This window comes from Thermobia domestica, chromosome 2 (genome assembly GCF_964235325.1).
Source record: "Thermobia domestica chromosome 2, izTheDome1.hap1.1, whole genome shotgun sequence".
Lineage (NCBI taxonomy): Eukaryota > Metazoa > Arthropoda > Insecta > Zygentoma > Lepismatidae > Thermobia > Thermobia domestica.
In genome coordinates this window covers 159,688,778-159,711,967 of record NC_137455.1, presented here as the reverse complement: position 1 = coordinate 159,711,967, position 23,190 = coordinate 159,688,778, and the positions used below count along the sequence as shown (strand labels likewise).

Below are 23,190 nucleotides of genomic sequence, written 5' to 3'. Positions count from 1 at the left end.
TTGATAAAATTATTGTATGAACTGAATGAAGAGCGTTTACCAAGGTTTAAAGATACCGAACTCACTACACAGTATTTCTATACTTCAATAATAAATATAGTTTAGGATCTAAATGTTGTTGTATCACACCTTTCGAGAACATCTCGTGGCGTGGAAGGATTCTGATAAAATTAAGAAAGAAAAAATCAGGATACAAGTTTTGTATATAAATTTACAAAAGATACCAGAAACATTTTTAGATAAGACGAGAACTTTCGTGAATCGAGACGAGACATTATTTCTACAAAATTTATTTCTCGTCTCCTTTCGTCTATGGGTAATACTAGTTAATGACGTATATGTGAATATGACGTAGTTACTTTCGTAGGTATATGTGAGTGGTAGTAATCGGTTGGTTTAGAAATAAACTTACTGTAGCTTCTATATATTATAGGCCTACTGTAGCCTACTTTCATAGTGAAATTATGAAAATATTTTCTTCTCTTTTCCCATAGATAGTTTGAGTTTTCGATAATTCGAGGTGGTCTCGATTCCATCGAACTTGAATTAACTAGATTGTACTACATTAAAAAAAGAGAAAAAAAGAAAAAGAAAGAAAAGTAAATAGTCTAAATAAATAAATAAATAAAAACTTGCTATCAGCTGTCAGGTTGTTTTGGATTTTTTAATATACAAGGGAACCTCTTGAACACTACCTTCAGGGAAAAGGAAAATGAACTATAGACGAAGTAGCTTACGACATTAATAAGTCTTACGTATTATGATAAATGGGCTATATGCAAACATAACCAACGGCAAATGTTAATTGTGTAATTTAAAGTTTAGTTAATCCGATGTATCTATTGGTTTAGGCTATCATTCAGCTCAACTTAGAGGGTCAGGAAAATTTTGACGGAAGAATATTCCTGCTCCTAGCTGCTGAAATTAAATTAATCAATTAAACGGATATGTGTGAACATTGACGAAAAAAATAAAAAAAAAAAAAAACTTTTTAGTCATCTTACGATATTTATTTATGAAAGAGATTTCAATAGAAAGATCGAGTCTGAAACCGTTGTAACACTATGATTCATTCAACACGAACGAATACTGTATTTTGAAAATTATAAAATAGAGTTTTTTTCTTTTAATCCAAGGCAACATTTTACCGAATTACAGCTTTGGCTGCGAAGATTCAATAATAAATTGTTATATTTTCACTCTGCAGTCTTAGGCTTACGTAGACATATTTATTGTATTTACTTGAATTTGTATTTAACCCATGATGTTAACGAAACTTTATTAAATTAAACTTTATCAAACAAAATTTTGTTAAAAGTAATAGAAAAAATGTTAATAAAAGACATTATTCTTATTACTACGTGTTGTGTACTTCAACAGAAAGGTTAGTTGCAGAACGAGAGTAGGAATTAAATTGACCTGTGAACCATCCACTTGAATACGACCCAGTGTTTATCTCTACTGATTTGATTCATCTGACCGTTGATATAAAAGGTGAAATAAATACAAACGGGTGTTCCGTTAAAAATAGTGATGTTATAATCAGTTTTATTAGAGATCTGTAGACGTATGGTTATCGCGCATGATTTTGGTGTGCGTGATTCGTCATTCGATTCCGGAAGGAAGAATTGAATTCTTCGTTGGGTGCTAACGCAGCACGTCGCAAGTAAATTGCGTATGAATTCGGAGGTAGCGGACACCGATCTAGAAAGCTAAGTAAGCGATCTAGAACAGTAGATGATAAAATAACTTTGCTAAAAGCTAATGTACTGACCATACATCACCAAGGAACAATGTGCGTCATCTGGTCGGCCATAGTCCTTAGGGGGATGTAGTGTTGCACACGAGACGAGACATAGATCCTACATTTTAAAATTCCGATCACGTACATAAAATTAAGGAAAGATAAATGCAAAAATTTTGTGCGTAAATTTGCAAGACGAAACTAGAAAAATTTCGAGATGAAACAAGAAAAACTTTACAATATTCGAAACGAGGCGAGAGGGAATTCTTTCAGTATCGAAACAAAACTTCTACAAAATTTAGGGACGAAACGAGAAAATATAATTTCTTGATTTAGAAATTAAATATTGCTGACTTGTCTTCAAGTATTAATTTTACAGCCTTCATTTTTTTATTTTTTTTCTCTAGTCATAACCAACCTACATATAAGAATCTATTTAATTCCTTTCTAATTAAGAACATAATATGAATTTTGCTTTAAAAAAATAAAAGAAAAAAAAAAGACTTGCTTTTAACGACACATATGGCAATAGCAACTTTAAATACGGGACGGAAACTCGATCTCATATTCTCAGTTGGAAACATGCGGTCGCTCTTTACCTCGTGGCGATCAATGTTTAAAGCAAACGGTCGCGACTTCGATGTTCGAATTCCCGCGAGACTTGTATTGAAACGCGCAGAAAATAAATATGCGTTGTACATTGGGAAAGTATTTGAAATCTTTTGTGTGTGTGTGTATGGAATGCTTATTTTCGTATTGGGAGAAAATTATTACTACACTAACGTTTAATTCCTCTTATTTTGTGTGTGAATTTTAATTTACAAACTAGAGGGATTATTACTTTTTGGCTGTAAAATTGACTGTCAGTTTATCAGCGGTTGCGTGATTGCTAGATATTTGCTGGAAACCACCACCTCAATCTCTAGGACACTAACGTACTGAACATCTGCGTGCAAACTCTCGTACTCGGCATGTATCGATTGAGAGGCAACCATTTTCTTTTCTTCCCTCACCCGGGGTGTGGAAGGTCAGACCAATAAGAGGCAAGATCGGAGTCACGTGGAAAAATAGGCGTGGTCGCCGGCAGGTCCACTCAACGCATGCGCCGTACATATGTCAGCAAAACTGGATGCGAAGCTGTTCGTGCCGTGCTGTGGCTTCGCCGCTCTGTTTTTCCAGTTCGGTGGAGAGTCGTTGTCGATAGTGACGTGTGGTGAACTGTTTTGGCCGGGTTAAACGTGTGTTCACCTCACCCCTTTTCCAACAAGAAAATTTCACGGTGGTTTTTTAAGTGTATCAAGTTGTACATTGTTGAGTCACACATTTGGTACAACATTTGGGCGTCTTCAGCACTTCTTCCTTTAGCGAAGAAGGCAACCGAAGACCAAAGAAGAGATCCTTGCAATTTTTTTAAAGCCTCTACGGAGCTGGTTTTCTGCGCTGAACGCTTTGGAGCCAACAGTGGCTGCAATCAGCAACAACACGGGGGCCCGTTTTTTAGACACCGGAATCCTGGACCAGAACAGGACAGAACTTATAGACACATTTCGTGTTTATTCATCAGTTGTGAACCTTGTTCCGACAAAAACTGTCAAAATTTCACCATCAAAGGCAGACGATATGACAGAGCAGCCGCAAAGTAAGTAGGCCTAAGAATTCTTTTGATGTTTATTTATAAACTAGTACATTTATTTGGAGTGGATAGTGAAATATGATAGGATAATAATTCATTAGTTACGGTTGCCACACGTTCTTGAAGTATATTTCAAGGTTAGACCCTAGTTTTAGGTACTGCTGTTCTTGTATTGGTAATTTGTTATACACGTTTCCTATTTAAGAATACTGTAGATTTTATTTTTTTGAAAATATTGAAAATTGCATCCATTAAGCCTGTATATAATTTATCATCATTGATAAGGTTTGAGGATTTACATAAAGAGTTGCTGAAGGACAAACAAACTCTGTAGGCCTATGTTGACAATCTACGTACAAGTTAGAAAACAATAGTTTTTCACTTGTAATAACACCTGTGCGCACGTTAAATTACTATAGGCCTACCATAACTCAAGTAATTCGTTCCCCGTTACCTAGGTGTAACTCGTCTTTTATGAACCTCATGGCTTGCTTGACTTTTTCTTCATTTTAATACAATATAATCTGCAAAAATATCGCAGAAGGTCTTTCTAATAAAGTGAAAAGATGCAAAGAATGTAACTTTTGTTGTGAAGAGGTGGATATTTTTACACTTGAATGGGTCCAAATACGTTAGGGTTTTGTTTTCGCCTGGTGGGTGTTTATCAAGATGATCTCGAATGTCATCTTTAGGTTGACCTTTTCCCCCAACCTCCGATGGCTTCTGTTCTTCCAAATGACCTCATCCCACTTAACATGTGCTGTGGAATTTCCACCCTGTTGCCTTGTCAGTTGGTTGAGAAACTGAAATGAACGTCTGTTTTTATTTTAGGTTAACACAAGGCTAAACCTGACTGAAAAGGGGTGTGGTGGGGGTGGGGAATATACCTTTTTATGTTCTGAGTTGCCTAAAATTACATTTCTTGTTATAATTAATACTTCAGGAAACGAAACTTTTCTGTTGATTTACGGATAGGAATGAAATTCACAGAGGTTAGGGACGTAGCTTTTTTGTAATTTCATTGAAAACATGTTTAAATTTATAATCACGGGTTGTAACCACACTGGAGATGGGAAGACCGTGGAATTTTGTTGAGCCCTCATGTAACTTCAGTCTAAAGAAATAGTTTACTTGATCTTCATCTTAACGGAATGATTTCTCATTTGATTGTGTTCGTGAAATACCGAATTTTCAATTTAAAATCTCAAACTTATTGAAATCAGAAAATAATATTTCCTACTAACAGGATTCTTGCTATGTAAAATCATATCTTCATCCTTCATCGATTATTTATATCATATCTTATTCTTATTATCGTCTTATTCATATTTATTCTAGCATAGAAAATATATTGTGATCCCTTGTGCATCCTTATTTATGGCACAGAAGCCAACAGGTATCTAATTGACATTGTTTGTCTCCATTCAGTGAAGCTGGGGAGTGGCAAACATACTTCATCATTTCTCTAAATCTCTCAGAGAAACATGATTTTAATATGAAATAAAAATATGATCTTGTTCTAGTTTTCTTATATGAACTCTTCATTAATAATGTTTCAAAATTATTCTGAGCTTGTAGAAAAAAAAAATAGGTAATATAGTTAAATATTGATACACAGCAAAACAGTTGGTTAATATGATTCTTGATTTATATATGCTTTAGAGAAAATAAATCACAGATTTAATCAAGTACCATATGTCACATGATATATTTCGCTATGCACTCACACAACAAGAATCATAAGTTTGTTCCTGTGTTTTTTAACTCAGAAATATAATTGTTCTGGATATAAAATAAAAGCTAAATTAAAATAGGACTAATGAAATACAAAATTAAATTAATAAATATAATAACAAATGCATGCACACAAATATTTGTTCCACATATGGTTATTATGCAATAAAGAAAAATGCAGTAAACTGTCATTTGAATTTTCAATATCGTCACCTGTATTTCAATGCTCTTATAAGTATCTTATAAACATTATAACTCGCTGCACAATTTACTAATTGTACACAAATTAACTTATTCAGAGACTGAAGTGTATAGACCCTAACATTGCGAAAAATCCCATATCAGTTTTCTAATGTGTACTCAAAACATGATTACGTTAAATTCCTCTGTTCTTGGCATTGTGTTGCAATTTTTTTTTTTACAATACAATGTTTTATTATTAAATGTGATGTGAATTTTTAGGTTCAACAAAACCAATTTTCTTGGGTAGTTTTAAAATATGATAAACGACAAAACATTCATTTAATTTTCTATACATTCAAGCTATGGCAAATTACATCAAGATAAATATCTTTTCCTTCCTACATGCTATTCTTGTTTCAAAGCCGCCTGGTACTTTCAGGATGGTTGCTAATAACTAAGCTTTGATAATAATGTAACACCTGTTATTATTGTTAGTATTACAATCGTAAAGAAAAGTATGAGCTGGTAGTATTAATTAAAAGAGCAGCTAATTTTAAGTATAATAAATTTATGCAACAAATTATATGTTGTACGAGTAGTAAATTTTCTATTTAAAAAAATCAAGTAATTATTTTTATTGTTTGACAAGTTATATGTTTTGCTGATACAAGTAATATCGACATGTTTGTTATCCTTGTGGCGTGATGTGAACATTTTATTTCTAGGTCATTTCGATGAGTTACAAAGTATTTCTTTCTTTCTTTTTTTTTTTTTAACTTACCGACTTTAAAAGATAAGAATCTAGAAATGTACTGAATATTTGTCATCTATCTATACATTTACCATGGTTTGGGAAGAACACAATTTGTTTATATAATACGAAATTGTTTCCGCGCACTTGTGTAACCAGGAATTAATCAAAAGTTTACATAACATTATCAGCAGCGCAGAATCAGGCCTATATGAATATAACTGCTGTAGTGTAATTTACATTATTATTATTACACTGATATATTAACTGAAAGCAAAACTAGTCAAGAAATAAAGTTTCCATATTGTATTCAGAAATAAAATTCAATCCGCAGAACCAACTTCACGTCCACACGAGCGTAAATAAGTAAAATTATTTAATTTTGTTTGTAATGTTGCAATTTCGTAAATATAGTTTACTAAAAGCAATTCAAATAAATTGTTAGAAAGGAATATTTTTAACCTCTATATATTATTGGTTTCAGTTATAAGTTCTGTGAGATAATTGAAAACGTGTTCGTTCTGCGCCTTGAAAATGCTGTTTAAGCAAAATTATTCTACTTAATTTTATCTGTAAATATTTCATGCAAATATTTAGATCGTAATTGCTTGAATACTTTTTTTTTTTTAGGTTGAAGGTAAATTCAAGCTATCAAATAATCTTATTTCAATGATAATAATAATAATATACATAGTATATTAGTATTCGTTCACGACATTTGTTTTTAACGAAAGAGAAAAATAGTTAAATACTATAGTTATCAAATATATTTAATAAAATACCAGCTCAATATTAGTTATGTTATCTTGTCTCACTTTCTGTCTCTCTTTCTCTCCATCCCTCTCTCTCTCTCCTGCTAGCATCCAATTTCTAAATAGTAATTTTATAATCATTTTTTAAAAAAATAATTTCCATCTTATATATTTTGCATCCGAAAACTTTTGCAACAAAATAAAATAGTGGACCAATTCATAATAATAATAATAATAATAATAATAATAATAATAATAATAATAATAATAATAATACCCAACTAGTTCACCACTTCATTAATAATAATAGTAATCATCTCTGGTGCGTGGGATCCCTGATTCGATCCCTGCTAGCGCTAAGTGGGCATTGTGATGGACAAACATCGTGTACGTGGGCTTTTTCCGTGATTCTCCCTGTTTCTCCTATTTTCTTCATTTCATACCATTATCATTTATTTCATTATCACGGTCTCCCCTAGCCTTGCTGCAAAACTCTCGCTTATTGTGTGTTAATATCCTACTACAATAGTTTTCGTATAGGTGCAATTCTTGAAACTATTTCTTCCTAAAGTTAATAAAAGTAGATGCTTCCGTTCTTTGATTTTAGAGAAGTGTGGAGTCCTTATTGAAGCTTTTTCTCTAACAATTATCCATGTTCTTCTGAACTAGATATTGCTTGGTAAAATAAATAAATAAAACAGGGAAAAATAACATATTTTTCGTGCTTTGTTACAAGTCGTAATCTTTATGTGAATAACAAGAGTATTATTATTATTATTATTATTATTATTATTATTATTATTATTATTATTATTATTATTATTATTATTATTAACACACCGGTAATTCGATGGAGGGAATTACATGGGAAAATTATGTTGCTTTTTAAATTAAATTAATCTTATTTCAATTACCATGTTTCGTTTCTAAATAGTGTTAAGGTATTCTATATTCCGTTATTCAGTATAACTATCAGATAATGACACAATTAATCCATTGATGAATATTTGTTTACATTTCATTGAATAAATTCTTAACATGAACGGAACAAACTGTCTCCCAGAATTCAGGTTGAAAAGATTTTCATTTGTGTCTTCATATAATGTTTTTTTTTTAAATATGTTTGTCGATATAATGAATAAACAATCTACTTCAGTAGTATAAAAACTACCAAGTGCATTTGATTGGCAACGAAAAATGCATTTTTTTAAAATTAAGTAACTAGCCGAAGATTCAATGCCGCGTTCACAAAAACTCTCCATTGACTTTTGTTCTTACCCAACTGAATCCAGTTTCTATTTTATATTCTACGAGGTCTATCTTAATATTGTCCTCCAACCTGCACCTAGGTCTTCCTAAAGGACGTTTTCCAATTGGATTTCCAGTAAAAACAACTTTGGAAGCGTTCCTTTTTTCTTCCATTCTGTCTTCATTACCTGTCCACCTAAGCCTCCTAGACTTGACAGCCCTAACAATGTTTGGTATAAATTATGCAGTTCTTCGTTATGAAATTTCCGCCATTCTCCATTCCCCTTCCTCTTGGGTCCGAATATTCGTTTCAGGATTTTATTCTCAAATCCTGTTCAATCCGCGTTTTCCCCTCAGAATACGAGAGCATGTTTCGCAACCATACAGCACAACATGCATGATTTTCGTTTTATATATTTTAAGATTACCCGATAGAATTCGCGACGATAAAAGATTTTGAACTGACTAATGACACGAATTCCTTGCTTTCATGGACATTTAATTTCTTCGTGTTTTCATTTTCTCGAAATATACCCATGAGAGTTTATCAAGTATGGCATTTCGTTTAGTTCGATGTGTTATTGACTGATATAATCTTTGAACAAGATTTTACTTACAACAGAAATTAAAGTTTAAAGAGTTAATGATAATTTTGCGCTTTATCTCAATAATCATATTATATATTGTCGTCTTGCTAGTGTCATAATTAAGAGATTGATGAGAATGTATATACTTTTAATATTAGTTTCATTTTAATAGATGCCAAAGATTCTTGTACATCACCAACTTTTAGATTTGCAAAACGATTTTCTCGAAAACTACGCATGAGGTTTTATACTGACTTATAATAATAATTTTGTTCACCTCAGTGATATCTATTGATTGGTATGGTATAGTTTTTTTGTTGTTATTGTTGTTAAATATACTTCTTATTACTTCTTATTAGCAATTAGCGAAAAAATATCCATAAGTGAGACTTCTATCATTTGATATATATCTTATTACGTTAAACAAAATTATATGCATGAATGTAAAAGCTTATCTGCGGCTTACAAGAAAATAATGAAAGACCAATTAATTCGTAAATCTAAAAATTGGTACTGCACGAGAACCATGCGTTTGTATTGAGGTGAACCTGATACTGCAATACACTTGTCGTTAAACTCTTCAGCGTGACACTAGCATATTTATAAGGATAATATATATATGGTATTTGTAATGATATATAGCCTAAAATATTGTCCAAAAATAAGGCACATATCAATCAATGGATCACATTTAGCTGAACAATATTCTATAACATGCTTGAGGGTCAATTCTCATGCTTAGTTTTTGAGAAAAATCGAACTTTTGTGGCGCTCAAAAGGTATAGGAAAAAATATCGTTCGATGCAAATAATGATTTACACTTTTCTTCATCTTCTGGGAGATATTATTTATTGTTGATTAGCAGATTGTATCCGTTCTTATTTGGCGTTTTCTACCGGTGACATACGTAGTTTTTGGGCACAAGGGCTTACTGCTTGTACTACTGTGGAATTTTAATGTATGATTGGTTTCCTTGAAAGTAATAAGTAAAACCTGTGTAATGGAATCCGTTCTGATATCACACTTTATTTTCATCACGTATTTCAATTTTCGGCTTATATTAACAACCCATATTAATAAGAATTATAGTTCGCGTCACCCGAATTCGCGTCAGCCAATAAGTTCGCAATACGCTGTTACTAAACCCTCAGGGAGGAATCCAATCATTCATTATTGATTTTATTCGTATTTGTGGACAGTTATGAATGATTAGGTTCCTCTCGGAAGGTTTAGTAACAGCGCACTGCCAACTTATTGGCTGATGCCACACGCCAATTTGGGTGACGCGGACCATAATTAGTATTAATACATTCGGTTATCACGAATTTAAGAAAAAAGTGTGTTATTTAGCTTTATATTAGCAGTCGTATAAACAATGTAATTTCACAATGTAACATACTACACGCATATAACTTCAGCACTTTTTACTTATTTATCTTGATCTTTTATTGCGGATTTTGTTATGTAAGGTAAGCAATGAGAAGAATCTATAACTTTAAGTATTTGGAAGTATTATAATTATAAAATTATAATTCTGTTTAAAAACATTTAACCGTACTGATCTATCACTTCGTGTAAGATTCTTGAAGCATGGTTGAAACTTGCCAGTACTTAGACCGGTAACCGCTGAGAAAAAGCAGAACATCGTTTATCTTTCGTCATGGGTTCAATTGAGGAGCCATTAAAAATAAAGAGGTAGCGACCTTTGGTCAAGAAATCTGACAAAACCGACGATGTTCATATTCTTTATTTCAAGTTGAGGGCAGGTCGGTTGAAGAATTCGGAGCTTTCTGCTCGTTAAAAAAAAAAAAAAAAAAAAAATAGACCTAACGTGACATATCACATAGAATATTATAAAGACGGAACTAATAAATGTTTAGATTGATTTTGCAAATTTAAGTACGATACAAACCTACTAATGCAACATGGAGGTTAAGATGGACGCGTATTATTAACGTCGACTTCGAACCAAGGCCTGGATTTGCCCTTCATTCAAATTCAATTTGTGTATGTCGTTTCTCACCACACTATCTCGCCTCCAAGAGAGCTGGATCGCAGAACCACACCACCGGCCCCGACATTTGCAAATTTAAGAATAGTCCTCAACTGGAAGCTACTTTTTACAGTTTAGGAATTAAATTTAACGAAAAACAGTACACTGAGAAAAAAAAATGTAGGTGGCATACTTAAAAACGTAGGTTACATTCGTAATTCCTGTAGTTTCTGGACTTAACGTACAACCGTATATAGCATCCTGCAGCAAACGTATAGCTGAAAAAGTATGTATTATACGTACTGTCTGCACAAGTGCAATGACGTCATTCGTGTGACGTTATCTGCAGTAACAAGTATATACGGAGGTAATATCTAGCTTTGTGACGTCAGGGTCGTATGTAGCATGTGGGTTAATAATGACGACATACACTGACTATCAGGACGGAGCATGATTTCAAGAAGTATGCAATATACGTTCTGTACGTATGTTTCTTGCGTTCAACCCCGAGACAGCATCTATATTGTACTTGTGCCCCATACGTACGACTAGATACAGTATACGTATTGTACGTATGTATTATACAGATTTTCCTTATGTCGCACACAGCTTGTCCAGATACAGCATACAGAATATCCGTATGCACCATACAGAGTGCATATATGTAGCTTACAGACTGTCTGCATGCAGCATATAGATTATACGTATGTCGCGTACAGGTTGGCCATATGTAATGTATAGATTGGATGTATATAGCTAATAGGTTGTCCATATGAAATATACAGATTTTACCTGTATCGAATACGTATTGCCTTCTTGTAATGTATGGATCGGACATATGCAGGATCTAGAGTGTACGTATAGTGCACCATTATTAAAGTGCTGCAACATACTGCAAAGTGCATGATACATTCTTACTGTAATGTTGTCAAATATTGTTTTACTCTGTATGAAAACAAAAATAGCTTAAAATATGGTTGATCTCCTTTGTGCCAATAATAATATAATTAACAATACTACACTTTTCAAATCTTAGTTTGGAGCAGTGAAACTGTCCAAAGAAATGTATTTACCTGCAGGGTGTCCTATAAGTTTGGGCTTCCTGCTAATTCGTTGGAAAGCTACTGCAAAGTCAAGTGTTGAAAAGTGACACAAGCGTTAATTTTAAAATTATGGGCACAAAGCAGGGGCGGATCCAGGACGGACTTCTGGGGGGGGGGCGGTCGGCGGTAATACTGCTACTTTTAAGAGCTCCAAACTTGTTATGGATGGGTTTATTTATATATAAAATAAGAAAGTTTCCTCTTGTGGGGGGGGGGCGATCGCCCCGATCGCCCCCTCTGGATCCGCCCCTGGCACAAAGGAGGTTAACCATATATTAAACTATTTTCGTTTCCATACAGAGTAAATCAATATGTGATATATTACTGTAAGAATTTATCATATGGTTTGCAGTTAGTTAGTTGCAGCACCTCAATAATAATGCAAAATGCACAGCCTTATACAATCCTATATTCAAACTCAAACAAGATTTACGTACAATTATTTATTAAGCTGTTATCATCCATTGCTTGTACGATATAAAGATTATTTTACCTCATTCTTTTCCTTAATAGTATCTTCTACTAAAGTGCAGTTGTTACCACAAGAGGCCTGAATAGAATTTTCCAGAAATAACTTCTCTGTACATTTTAATTAACAGTTTTTTTTTTTTTTAAATGTCGCAATAATTAAAAGTGTGGTGTCAGCCGGAAACGCATTCGCTTACAATATTATTCCTACTCAGTACTCGCCATTAAAAATGAAACACCAAGAAGGAGACTGGGTAGATGCGCCAAAGTTCCCAGGCCGATACCTAATAGTAAGTGCAGAATACTCTTAAACGTTCGCTGTATTCGCTGTGTGACAACGTGGTGACAGCGGAGGCGTTGTGCAGCCATCGACTAAACATATTTATTCTTCCCTGCTATAGACATTCTGCAAATTTGGACTTTCCTGGATGCATCCTTCTTAGTGCAACATTTTAAGGAAAGAGCAATTTAACAGTCTCATACATTGCTTAAAGAAAGAGCAATGATTCTCAGAATTACTCGGAAGATATATATACACAATAATTTAAAACGGTTATTTCAAACTTTGCAATTCAAAGCACGAAAAGAACTATAGATAAAGGAACACTGATTTTAGCCAAATAGTAATTAGTAAACTCAATCACACTCAGTACCATTAGTTGCTTGGTGTTATCCGTAAGTCAGAGATCACGGTATCTCATTTCGTATAGATTTTTGCATTTGTTTAACGCTAAAAATGTATTTTATCGCTAATTGAACCCAGTACCATATATATACCGACAGGACGTACCTTAGTCACAAGGTGACATGAGTGAAACACTAAACTATTCGATTGACACCTGCGGCCTTGTCAACACTAGAGAAAGTTACAAAGTGATTAAGTAAATACGGAACATAGTTCATACAAAGTATAGCGATGTATGAAGTCTCCGTTTCATACGACTTGGATAAAGGATACATCTGAAATAGCAACAAAGAAATATATAATGATTTCTCTGGATAATTTGGATTAGTCCAGAATTCGAACACACACACGCTGGTAAGTCCAACATGTTTTTTTTTTTTTTTTTTTTTTTAACTTCTTTCTTCGGATTCCCAATAAAGTTGACTACTGAAAAGCTGAGTTATAGATTCTGTATTAAAACAACACCTTCGCTAGACATGTTCAGTATACACATTGTCTTACATACAGAACAATACATTAGTTATTAATGCATGTCTGAAATAATAGTGCTTCGTATAGAATTTTACTTCATCCAATCGCAATAGCACAAAGATAAAAAATATTGCTAGGGATAATGTTCTTATTACAGAGAAAAAGAATTAAAATGACTTAACATTAACAATCATTTTCTTTAAACAGAGATAATATTTTATTATAATTTATGGAAGAAAGAAATAATTTGTAGTACAGTATCTTTATTAGGGTTATATATTCGTACAAAATAATGTAAGTACAACTGAGTCTGTCTTCAGAAAGGGCGTACTTTTAGCCACAACCTACACTGCTTCTTTTGACTGTCTTTCAAGCAGAATCCTGGTTTGATGCACGAAATACCTGCAACAAAAATCAGAAAATATTTAAAATGTTATATTCAGTGTGCTTAATTTGGTTGTACTTAACAATACAAAGTATCTTAACATTTTTGAGATTAAATGGACAAAATCTGTTAGGTCAGGTATGGACTTTTGGGTTGCACGTAGAAAAACTATGAAGTGTTTATTGATGCTGAACAACAACTCAAAATGTATTACCATTCAAAAGTAAGTGGGTACCTCAATGGTGTTCGGGCTACCATGGGGTACCTAATGTCTGTATTTTTTAGATATATGAAAATATATGTCTCTAAAATGTAAGGAACTGACATCTGTTTACCGAAAACCTCAACTCGGTAAGCCTTATGGATATCGAGATATGGGAAAATAAAGAGCGACACTACAGAACTGTGGAGTTTGCGTACTAGATGGTGCAGTTTCGGAAACGTAATTACGAGGGCTTACAACAACCTCAAAAGTAGTTTCAATTAAATACACTACACACACGCCCTGATGGGGGTTTTCGGGTACCATGATATTCCCAGAACTCTCATTTCTAAATATTCTAAAATATGTCTTAATAACGTTTTAAAGAACGTTAGAGGTGTGTGTTTACCGAAACCGCAAGTCGGTACGCCTAACAGTTACCGAAATATGGTGAAATAAAAAGCGACACCATAGGTACGTGGAGCTTGCATATTAGACAGTACAATTTAGAAAATTAATTAAAATATGACTATCAAGATATTGTCAAATAAAGGGAGGATCCATATAGTTATGGGGTTTTCGTGTTAGGTGGTAAAATTTCCGAAACCGGTCATGTAAAGTTAATAAGCATCAGTAGCAATTTCATCTTAAAATAATTAGGTATTTCCATGGAGTTTAAGAACATCATGGGGTCTACCAAGATTAAATTTTAAAAGTTTTGTAAAATATATTTTGACATTTGTAAAGAGTATTAGAAATATGTATTTACCTAAAAGTTCCAGCTAGTACATCTAGCAGCTAGAGAGACACCATACAATAAAAGCGTATTAGATCTTGAAATTTCAGAAAACAATTATTGATCCTAACAAAAGTTAAATAAGATGGTACTTATATGGGGTTAAGTGAGGACCTCAGACTCGTCAATTTCGATCGAAAGATTAATTCAGCTCTAAATTTTCTTTGGACAATTCCAAGCGTTCATCGGGCTCTGAAATAAAGTGAACATTTTTTGTCAATATCTAATATAGCAAGCGAGATATAAGGAATTATGTATTTTATGACGTCGTAAAAATAGAGACCCACATGGATTTGTACTTTTGAGTATTTGCTGTAAGAAGAAGAAATTTCAGAAAACAACCGTATATACCTTAATAGACAATTAAATGGGCGGGGGCACAGTGGCTTAGTGGTAGAGTGCTTACCTCTGGTGTATTGGGTTCTTGGTTCGATCCACGGCCAAGTCAGTTTGTAGTGGACATCGTATTCGTGGGTTTTCTCGGGGTACTCTCCTCCCACCTTTGCATTCCATCAATTCTGTCAACAACATTCACTTGCTTTAATCATAATCTCCCTGAGACTAAAATGCATAATCGTGGGTCGCTACACTGAAATATTTCCTTTTATTTAATTTTAAAATTAAATAGGGAGTTAAGTATGATCGTATTTCTATGGGTTAAGTGAATACTCCAATAGTTTCTGCAAAAAAAAAAAAAGATTAGTTAAATACCCTACCACTAAGCTACTGTGTCCCCGCCCACTGAATTGTCTATTAAGGTATATACAGTAGTTTTCTGAATTTTTTTCTTTTAGGAAAGACCCAAAAGTACAAATCCATAAAGATCTCTATTTTCACGTCATAAAATATATAATTCCTTATATCTTATTTACTATCTTAGATATTGACAGCGAATTTTCATTCTTTTGCACAGCTCGATGAACCCTTGGAATTGCCTGAAGAAAACCTAGGACTGAACTAATCTTTCGATCGAAATTGTACTGAGGTACTGATTTAACCCATAGAAGTACCATCTTATTTAATTTTGTTGCGACCAATAATTGTTTCCGAAATTTCAAGCTTTTATTTCACAGTGTTTCTCCAGATGTTAGATGTACTAGCTGGAAGTTTTGGGTAAATACATATTTCAAATACTGTTTACAAATGTCAGATTATATTTTCAAAAGCTTTTAAAATTTAATTTTGGTAGACTCCATGATGTTCTAACACCCCATGAAGATATCTAATTACTTTAAGATGAAATTGCTACTGGTGTTTATTAACTTTCCATGACCGATTTCGGAAATTTTAGCATCTAACACGAAAACCCCTTAACTGTGTTGGTCCTCCCTTTATTTGACAACATCTTGATAGCCGTTAGTCATATTTTAATTCAATTTCCGAATTGTAGCGTCAAGTATGCAAGCCCCACATACCTATAGTTTATTTTCCCATACCTCGGTATCCATAAGGCTTACCGAGTTGCAGTTTTCAGTAAAAAAAAAAAAAAATCAGTTCTTTACATTTTAGAGACATGTATTTCCATATATCTAAAACGCAGAAATTAAGTACCGCATTGGAACTCCATTGGAGTACTCACTTACTTTTGCATAGCAGGGTAAAAACGCCAGTGGTTCTCACTTTAAGGTTGAAAACATACTATTTTGTCTCTTCTCTGAGCATCGTGAATCTGTCGGAGCTGTACCATAGTTGGAAAGACTCACTGATCCTTCCTATAATGACCATGTAGTTAGAATTAAAAAAGGAGTAGCCGTTGGAGGAAAAACAATATTTTAAAATCCTTGCACCAGTAGTCGTCACCTTAAAATCAAAATGTTCCAGTAGTAGTCAGGATTTTCTACCAGTGTTCGTCACTCAAATAACTTGACATAATTTATTCAAAAACGCACTGTGTATCAGTTTAGGGTTAAGAATACAATATAAAGTAGTAAGCTTAATAACTTTGCATCACTTTTAGCACTCAAGAAATAAAATAAAAACGTTTTTACATACTTTTTAAAGCAATTTCAGAGAGAAAAATGTTAACTGAATTCAAAAGTTAACTGTATATCACTTCCACGTTAAGAGTACAATATTAAATACTATGTTTAATAACTATACGTCACTTTAAACTCTCAAGAATGAAAATAAACGTTTGTACATACATTTTAAAAACAATCTGAGAAACAAAATAAGTTAACTGAATTCAAAATTTAATTATACATCACCTTAAGCTTGAGAATACACTATAAAATACAGAGATTAATAAAAAATGAAATCTTTAAGTTTAACGTCCCACGATTATGCCGGTTAGGCTACAGGAGACGGAGATAATGAGAAATGAGTGAAATGGTGGAATGAAGAAAGTGGGAGGAAACGGGAGAACCCCGAGAAAACCCACGAGCACGGTGTTTGTCCACTACAAAGTCCACACGGCGCGAGTTGGGATCGAACCAGGGACCCCAAACACCGGAGGTTAACACTCTACCACTGAGCCACCGTGCCCCCCTGAGATTAATAATAATGCATTACTGAAGAATGAAAACAAAAATGTTTTAGCTACCTATATTGTATTTACATGTTACCGGTATTTCTCATTAACTTTTTTTTTTTTTTTTTGATACCTCATGATCAAGTGTAGGGATGCGCAAGAGAAAAGATTTGAGATTGTCTCCTCTCGAAAAGGTGCCGCGAAAGTTATGTCTCGTCTCGAAAACTGGATCCGTTTCTATTGGAAGAGCTCTATCTCGTCTCGAATTTCGTAACAAAAATTCTGTCTCGTCTTGTCTCGTGCGCATCCCTAATCAGGTCCATAGCCAAATACTTCATTTCGGAGGGGGTTCGATAGGGCTTTGGGATATCCGAATTTAGATATAGATAATCGATATTGACAAACTATCGAAACTTGTTCGAAATATCGAAAAATACAGCAATATCGAAATATAAACAATATCAAAAATCGAAAATATAGAAATATGAAAGAGATCAAAAATATGGATATATCGATCAAAAATGGATATATGATCTTGGAATACGATTTGGTGGAATAATGAGGGAGAAAAATAATCATTGATTAAATATTAAATTGAAAAGAAATAAGAGCCTGACGCTCAAATACTTATCTATCCGGCACCCATCTTGATCCCCATAAAATATCATGAAGTGCTTGATTGATTCTAAACCCAATAATAGTAATAGTAATTTAACAACAAACACAGAATATATAATTTACGCACCTTGAAATGTAGAAATTAATGATTGTAATCCCCAGCTTTCCAATAGACGTTTGATTTCTCCAAATGAAGAATCGGATATCTTGTTTCTTCTCAAGCAATAATGGGTTACAATAATCAGTTGCAGTCCAAAGCCAAGTCACTAAGTTAAGCATGAAAATAAAGAATTCATTAGTTAGATGCATACAAAATCCTACGCATATAAATCCGAATCTACTTGTATTAAATTGTAAATTTAAACAAACTAAATTATACTACTTTGGAAAGCGTCTCCAAATATAATGTTTTCATTCTAAAGTGAAGGAATTTTTAAAAACGGATGACCCGTTTGCGCTGTACACTCGCTATGCGTCCAATGTGAAATGAAAATGCAACATTGCCATTTACCTGGACCCACAACGTAAGTGAGTGAAGTTACTGTCTTTTACGCTAACATGTCGATGGCCAGCCCCCGTTTCAAACAGTAACTTCATTCACTTATGTTGTGGGTCCAGGTAAATGACAACGTTGCATTTTCATTTAAAATTGGGTGCATAAAGAGTATACAGCACAAACATCTCGTCCGATTTTTTTTAAAAAGTGTTCACTTTAGATTGAAAACGTCATATTTCGAGATGTTTTTCCTCTTACATTTTGTTGTAACTCTGATAATAACAGAGTTATCCTATGTCAGGGAACGTTTGAGACATCCTGTATACATCATAAGAAGTTCCTTTCTAAATTCTACACGGATGTGGTTTCATTGAATGTGAGGTGGGTGATACATATTAGGCCTTTTGGGAGTACGTCACACGGACGACCGTAATTTTGTGTTCAAAATTTTTATGAATTGATGGGATATGTGATACATATGGCCACGGACTAGAATTTTCTCAGTATGTCAAATATGCAATCAGATTTCATGCAGCTTAATTTGGTGAAAAGCTATTGCCAATTGAACGTTACATTTACCTCTTTCTTGCAGATGTTGAACCATGCCGTTAGCACGTGAGGAATGGATCGAAATAATCAAACTGTGGGGCGGGAGGAGTATATGTGCAGTGGTTGCCGATTGCAGTCATCCACAATGTGACTCTGTGTCACATGTTTCAGTGTCACAGTAATTAACTAAATTTGAGAAGACGGGGACATTCGTGAACATACATCGTAGCGGTTCAAACTCGCGGAACCTTTTTCCTTCCCCATTTTGAACCGGTACATGAAAATGCCATTTTCTCCATGTTTGCCTGCGCCGATTTTGAAAATTCCTTCACTAATCGATTTCTCTCGTCGAGTACTACAAGAAACAGTTAAAATCTCGCGGGCCCTTTTTTCTTCCCCATTTTGAACTGATACATGAAAATGCCATTTTCTTCATGCTTGCCTGCGCCGATTTTGACAATTCCTTCACTAGTCGATTTCTCTCGTCGAGTATTACAAGAATCAGTTAAAATCTTGCGGCCCTTTTTTCTTCCCCACTTTGAACCGGAAAATGAAAATGAGATTTTCTCTATGTTTGCCTGCGCCGATTTTGAAAATTCCTTCACTAATCGATTTCTCTCGACGAGTACTACAAGAATCAGTTAAAATCTCGCGGAACCTTTTTCCTTCCCCATTTTGAACGGGTACATGAAAATGCCATTTTCTCCATGTTTGCCTGCGCCGATTTTGAAAATTCCTTCACTAATCGATTTCTCTCGTCGAGTATTACAAGAATCAGTTAAAATCTTGCGGCCCTTTTTTCTTCCCCACTTTGAACGGGTACATGAAAATGCCATTTTCTCCATGTTTACCTGCGCCGATTTTGAAAATTCTTTCAGTAATTTATTTCTGTTGTCGAGTACTATAAGAATCAGTTAAAATCTCGCGGGCCCTTTTTTCTTCCCCAAGCCAATATTTTTGTATATTTTGAATGTATTCAAGTATGGAACAAAAGTATTATATAATTCCCTTAGTAGGTTTCTCAACTTCATATTTTTCAACTTAAATTTTATTTATTTTAATTATTTATTTTCTTGTGACTCAATATTTAATTGCAATCGTTCATTGGGGAGAAGGGTGGCCATTCTCAAATATATAAATATAGTATTCTTAAAATTTATGTGTTCTCGTACTATTAGTTTCTTCCACTAGACCTGGAAATTGAAAAATTAATACCTGGAAAACCTGGAAAATTCAGGGAAATTGAGTTCCATATTTATATATGAACACTGCTATTTACAATTTTTTTTTCGAATAGGGAGAACTGTACAAAAGGGTGTTTTGGGAATGGTATAACAATAGGTTTCTGGGAGTGTTGTTCGAAATGAAATCTTTAAGTTTTACGTCCCACTATTATGCTGGCTAGGCTAAAGATAACGGGGTGTTGTTCGCAGTGTTGAATTCAGACATTTACACCCGGGGGGGAATGTCAACTGCTCGGGGGAGGGTTATTTTTCTGTATTTTTTTCAAGAAAGCAGCATATTTAACAATTCCATTCACATACACATCTTACCTAATATTGAGACTAATTGCTGATAAATATTCAATGAGATTATAATTTTAAGAAAACAATCGTTTGATTTCATCTAAAACATTAAATAAAGACTGGCAAAAATAGTTTACACTAAACTTTAACTGCTATTTACAGTAACTATTTTTATTATTTCCTATATTCAGTAATTACTGTTTGTTACTAATGTAAAAATTTTTAAAAAGATTTAAATTAACTGAAATATGTTTTCTCCTAAAACAAACATACTTAGGAATATCTTAATAAAAAGTTATCATTCTTTCTCACACTTCTGATTCTAAATCAAACATATTAGCCTTGGTTTCTTCACTGCATATACATCAATAGTTTAGTTGACGAAATCTTCAGTAGGATTAGTGCCGTGTCGTGGAAAATCAGCGCTTGGCGCGAGAGTATACGACGGCATCCCCGTATATATGAGTGAGGTCGACAGACCAGCCGCCAAAGGTGGGAAAATTTTAAAAAGTAAACCCTGCTTTTCCTTGATTTTGAGCACTTTTCATTACTTTTTTCCTTTCATTTTATATATGTCCACATGTATTTCATTCCTCTGTTTTTCTTTCCTTCTTTTTTCTTTTTCCCTCCTGAATTTTTCACCCCTTACTTCGGCGCCCGGGGCCGTCGCCCCGCTTGCCCCTCCCCCATGGAACGGCACTGAGCAGGATCTTGGCCACCTTCAATAGCAATCTTTCACTTATATACTATTATCATATTGATAAATTCTATATAAGTCTCTAATCAAGGAGGGATAACTGTTCCTCCCTGATCCCTCTAAATGACGCCCACTGAATCTCACCCTTTAACTGAATTATTTTTAATTAAAGAAAGATGTGTTTACTTTAACAATCGTAAAACACATTTACGTCTGTTACTTCCGATGCGAGAAATGGGATTTAGGCGCCCTATTTCAAATAATGTAGGAACTGTATATTTTCAAGAACTGAAGTCTGCTGACATGAGAGATTATATGGAATGATCGAAAGATCTTCCCTATCTTTCCTTTCGTATCTCAACCTGTGCTAGTGCTACCTACTAATATATAATATAGGGCGAGAGTATAGTACCTACTAAAATACAAACCTTTCTTCAACAGTTAACAATTTCATGTTCTGCCAAACTCAGTCATAGCGTTAAGAAATACAAGTTTTATTCACTATTTGGTATTATATCTTAGATGTTACATGTTAACATTTATATAGAATGGGTCTGCGTCATTTATATGTATATTGAGAGATCGGATTTCGTCTGCACGTACACGGACAGAAAAGCAAATAATTGGGTGAAGTAATTTCTACATTTTGTGACTGAAATTTTGGGAGTTTCTCCGGGGGGGAATGAATTTTCTTCGGGGGGGAGATTCCCCCGGGCTACCCCCTGAATTCAACCCTGGTTGTTCGGTGGGGGTCAATGTTGCCAATTTTGGGTAAAGTCGCTAAATAAGGGGAATTCGACCTCAACGATAGCGTAGGTTGACCATAAAATTTTCAGTTAAAAACGGGACAGGTTCTTGCAACCCTAGACTTTTAGATCTACCTTTGTTCTTATCAGTGCCTTGATATCAGATTTCCTCCTCTCTCTCTTTGTTACAGAACGGGTACTTATGAAAAAGGAAAGACACGTTGAAATTTGTTCAACACACAACCAACTGCTAAAACCTCTGCTGCCTTTCGAGCAGTACTGCGAACTATAGAGTATGTTTAATATAGGGAATTTCAGTTCAATTTTTGCCTCTTTGTTATTATTAATTATTAATACTTTTAAAAGGAGTAAAGATACTGGGTTTGTTATTTACTTCTTTCATTTACATAGAACGGGACGAATACTACTTTTTCCATCTACTGACGGGACGGCCGGGACACGCCACTAAAACGGGACTGTCCCGGTCAAAACGGGACGTATGGTCGCCCTACGATAGCGACAAAAAATATTTTTTCCGATTGGAGACTTTTTTGGGTGATTTTTAAATGACGATTTACCTACTTACACATTTAGCGACTTTCTGCTCCAAACAAAATGTTCATCTGTAGAGAAGCATTATTAGTTCAAAACAGTTTTTACGTTCTTTTTTTCTGTTTGTTTGTTTTAATCAGCGCAACTGATGAAGAGTTTGGAAATACAGCATACTCACTGCCCCACAATCCTGCATTGTTATGTTACCCTTGCCCTCTAACGAAGAACAACTACAAACTTGATGTCCTTTAGTTCGCAGAGTTTCCGTTGAGAAACACACGTAATACATCATTACCGATAGCAACAAGATTAGCTATAGATTGCGTGAATAAAGGCGAAGAAGATGTTTGTTATATTTGTCCTTTGGGGTCTTTTAATTATTCTGCACTTTTTCTTTTACAAAAAAATGATCCCTGAATTAAAGGATTGGTTGCGCCCTATTTACAAAGATGTGAGTAGAACCAGCGGCGCAAATCTGTCTTCAACATTGGGAGGGGGGGGGGTAAGACCGTTACCATACTTTTTTTTGACGATGTCCAAAATACTTATGAAGTTGAAAAACAATGTTGTGGAGGATCAGAGTTGTTTTCAGCGTTGGGAGGCTGCAGATTTGAGGCTTATTCTGGGGGACATCTATTTTATCTCACGTTCCTTTGTAGCAATCGGACAAAAATAATCAAATTTCTCCCAAAAAACACATTTCAAATCGGATTATTGGGGAGAAGTCCCCCTCAGTTCCAAGATTGGAGGGGACATGTATCCGTCATCCCCCCCCCCACGGATTTGCGCCAGTGAGTAGAA

General features: G+C 34.2%; 1 protein-coding gene across 5 annotated transcripts in view; it reads left to right on the top strand.

Annotated features, from left to right (window-relative positions):
• Nucleotides 1-2,864: 2,864 nt before the first annotated feature.
• Nucleotides 2,865-23,190, top strand: part of tup (LIM1_Isl and LIM2_Isl domain-containing protein tup) — a 371,468-nt gene continuing 351,142 nt past the window's right edge. For 2 of the 5 annotated variants that reach the window (XM_081747537.1, XM_081747536.1), the window contains exon 1: nucleotides 2,865-3,383. In XM_081747537.1, the coding sequence (XP_081603663.1) occupies nucleotides 3,365-3,383 (19 nt within the window). In that variant the 5' untranslated portion in view covers nucleotides 2,865-3,364. The remainder of the gene's footprint in view (nucleotides 3,384-23,190) is intronic. The other 3 variants (XM_081747535.1, XM_081747534.1, XM_081747543.1) reach the window with 3 other exon arrangements.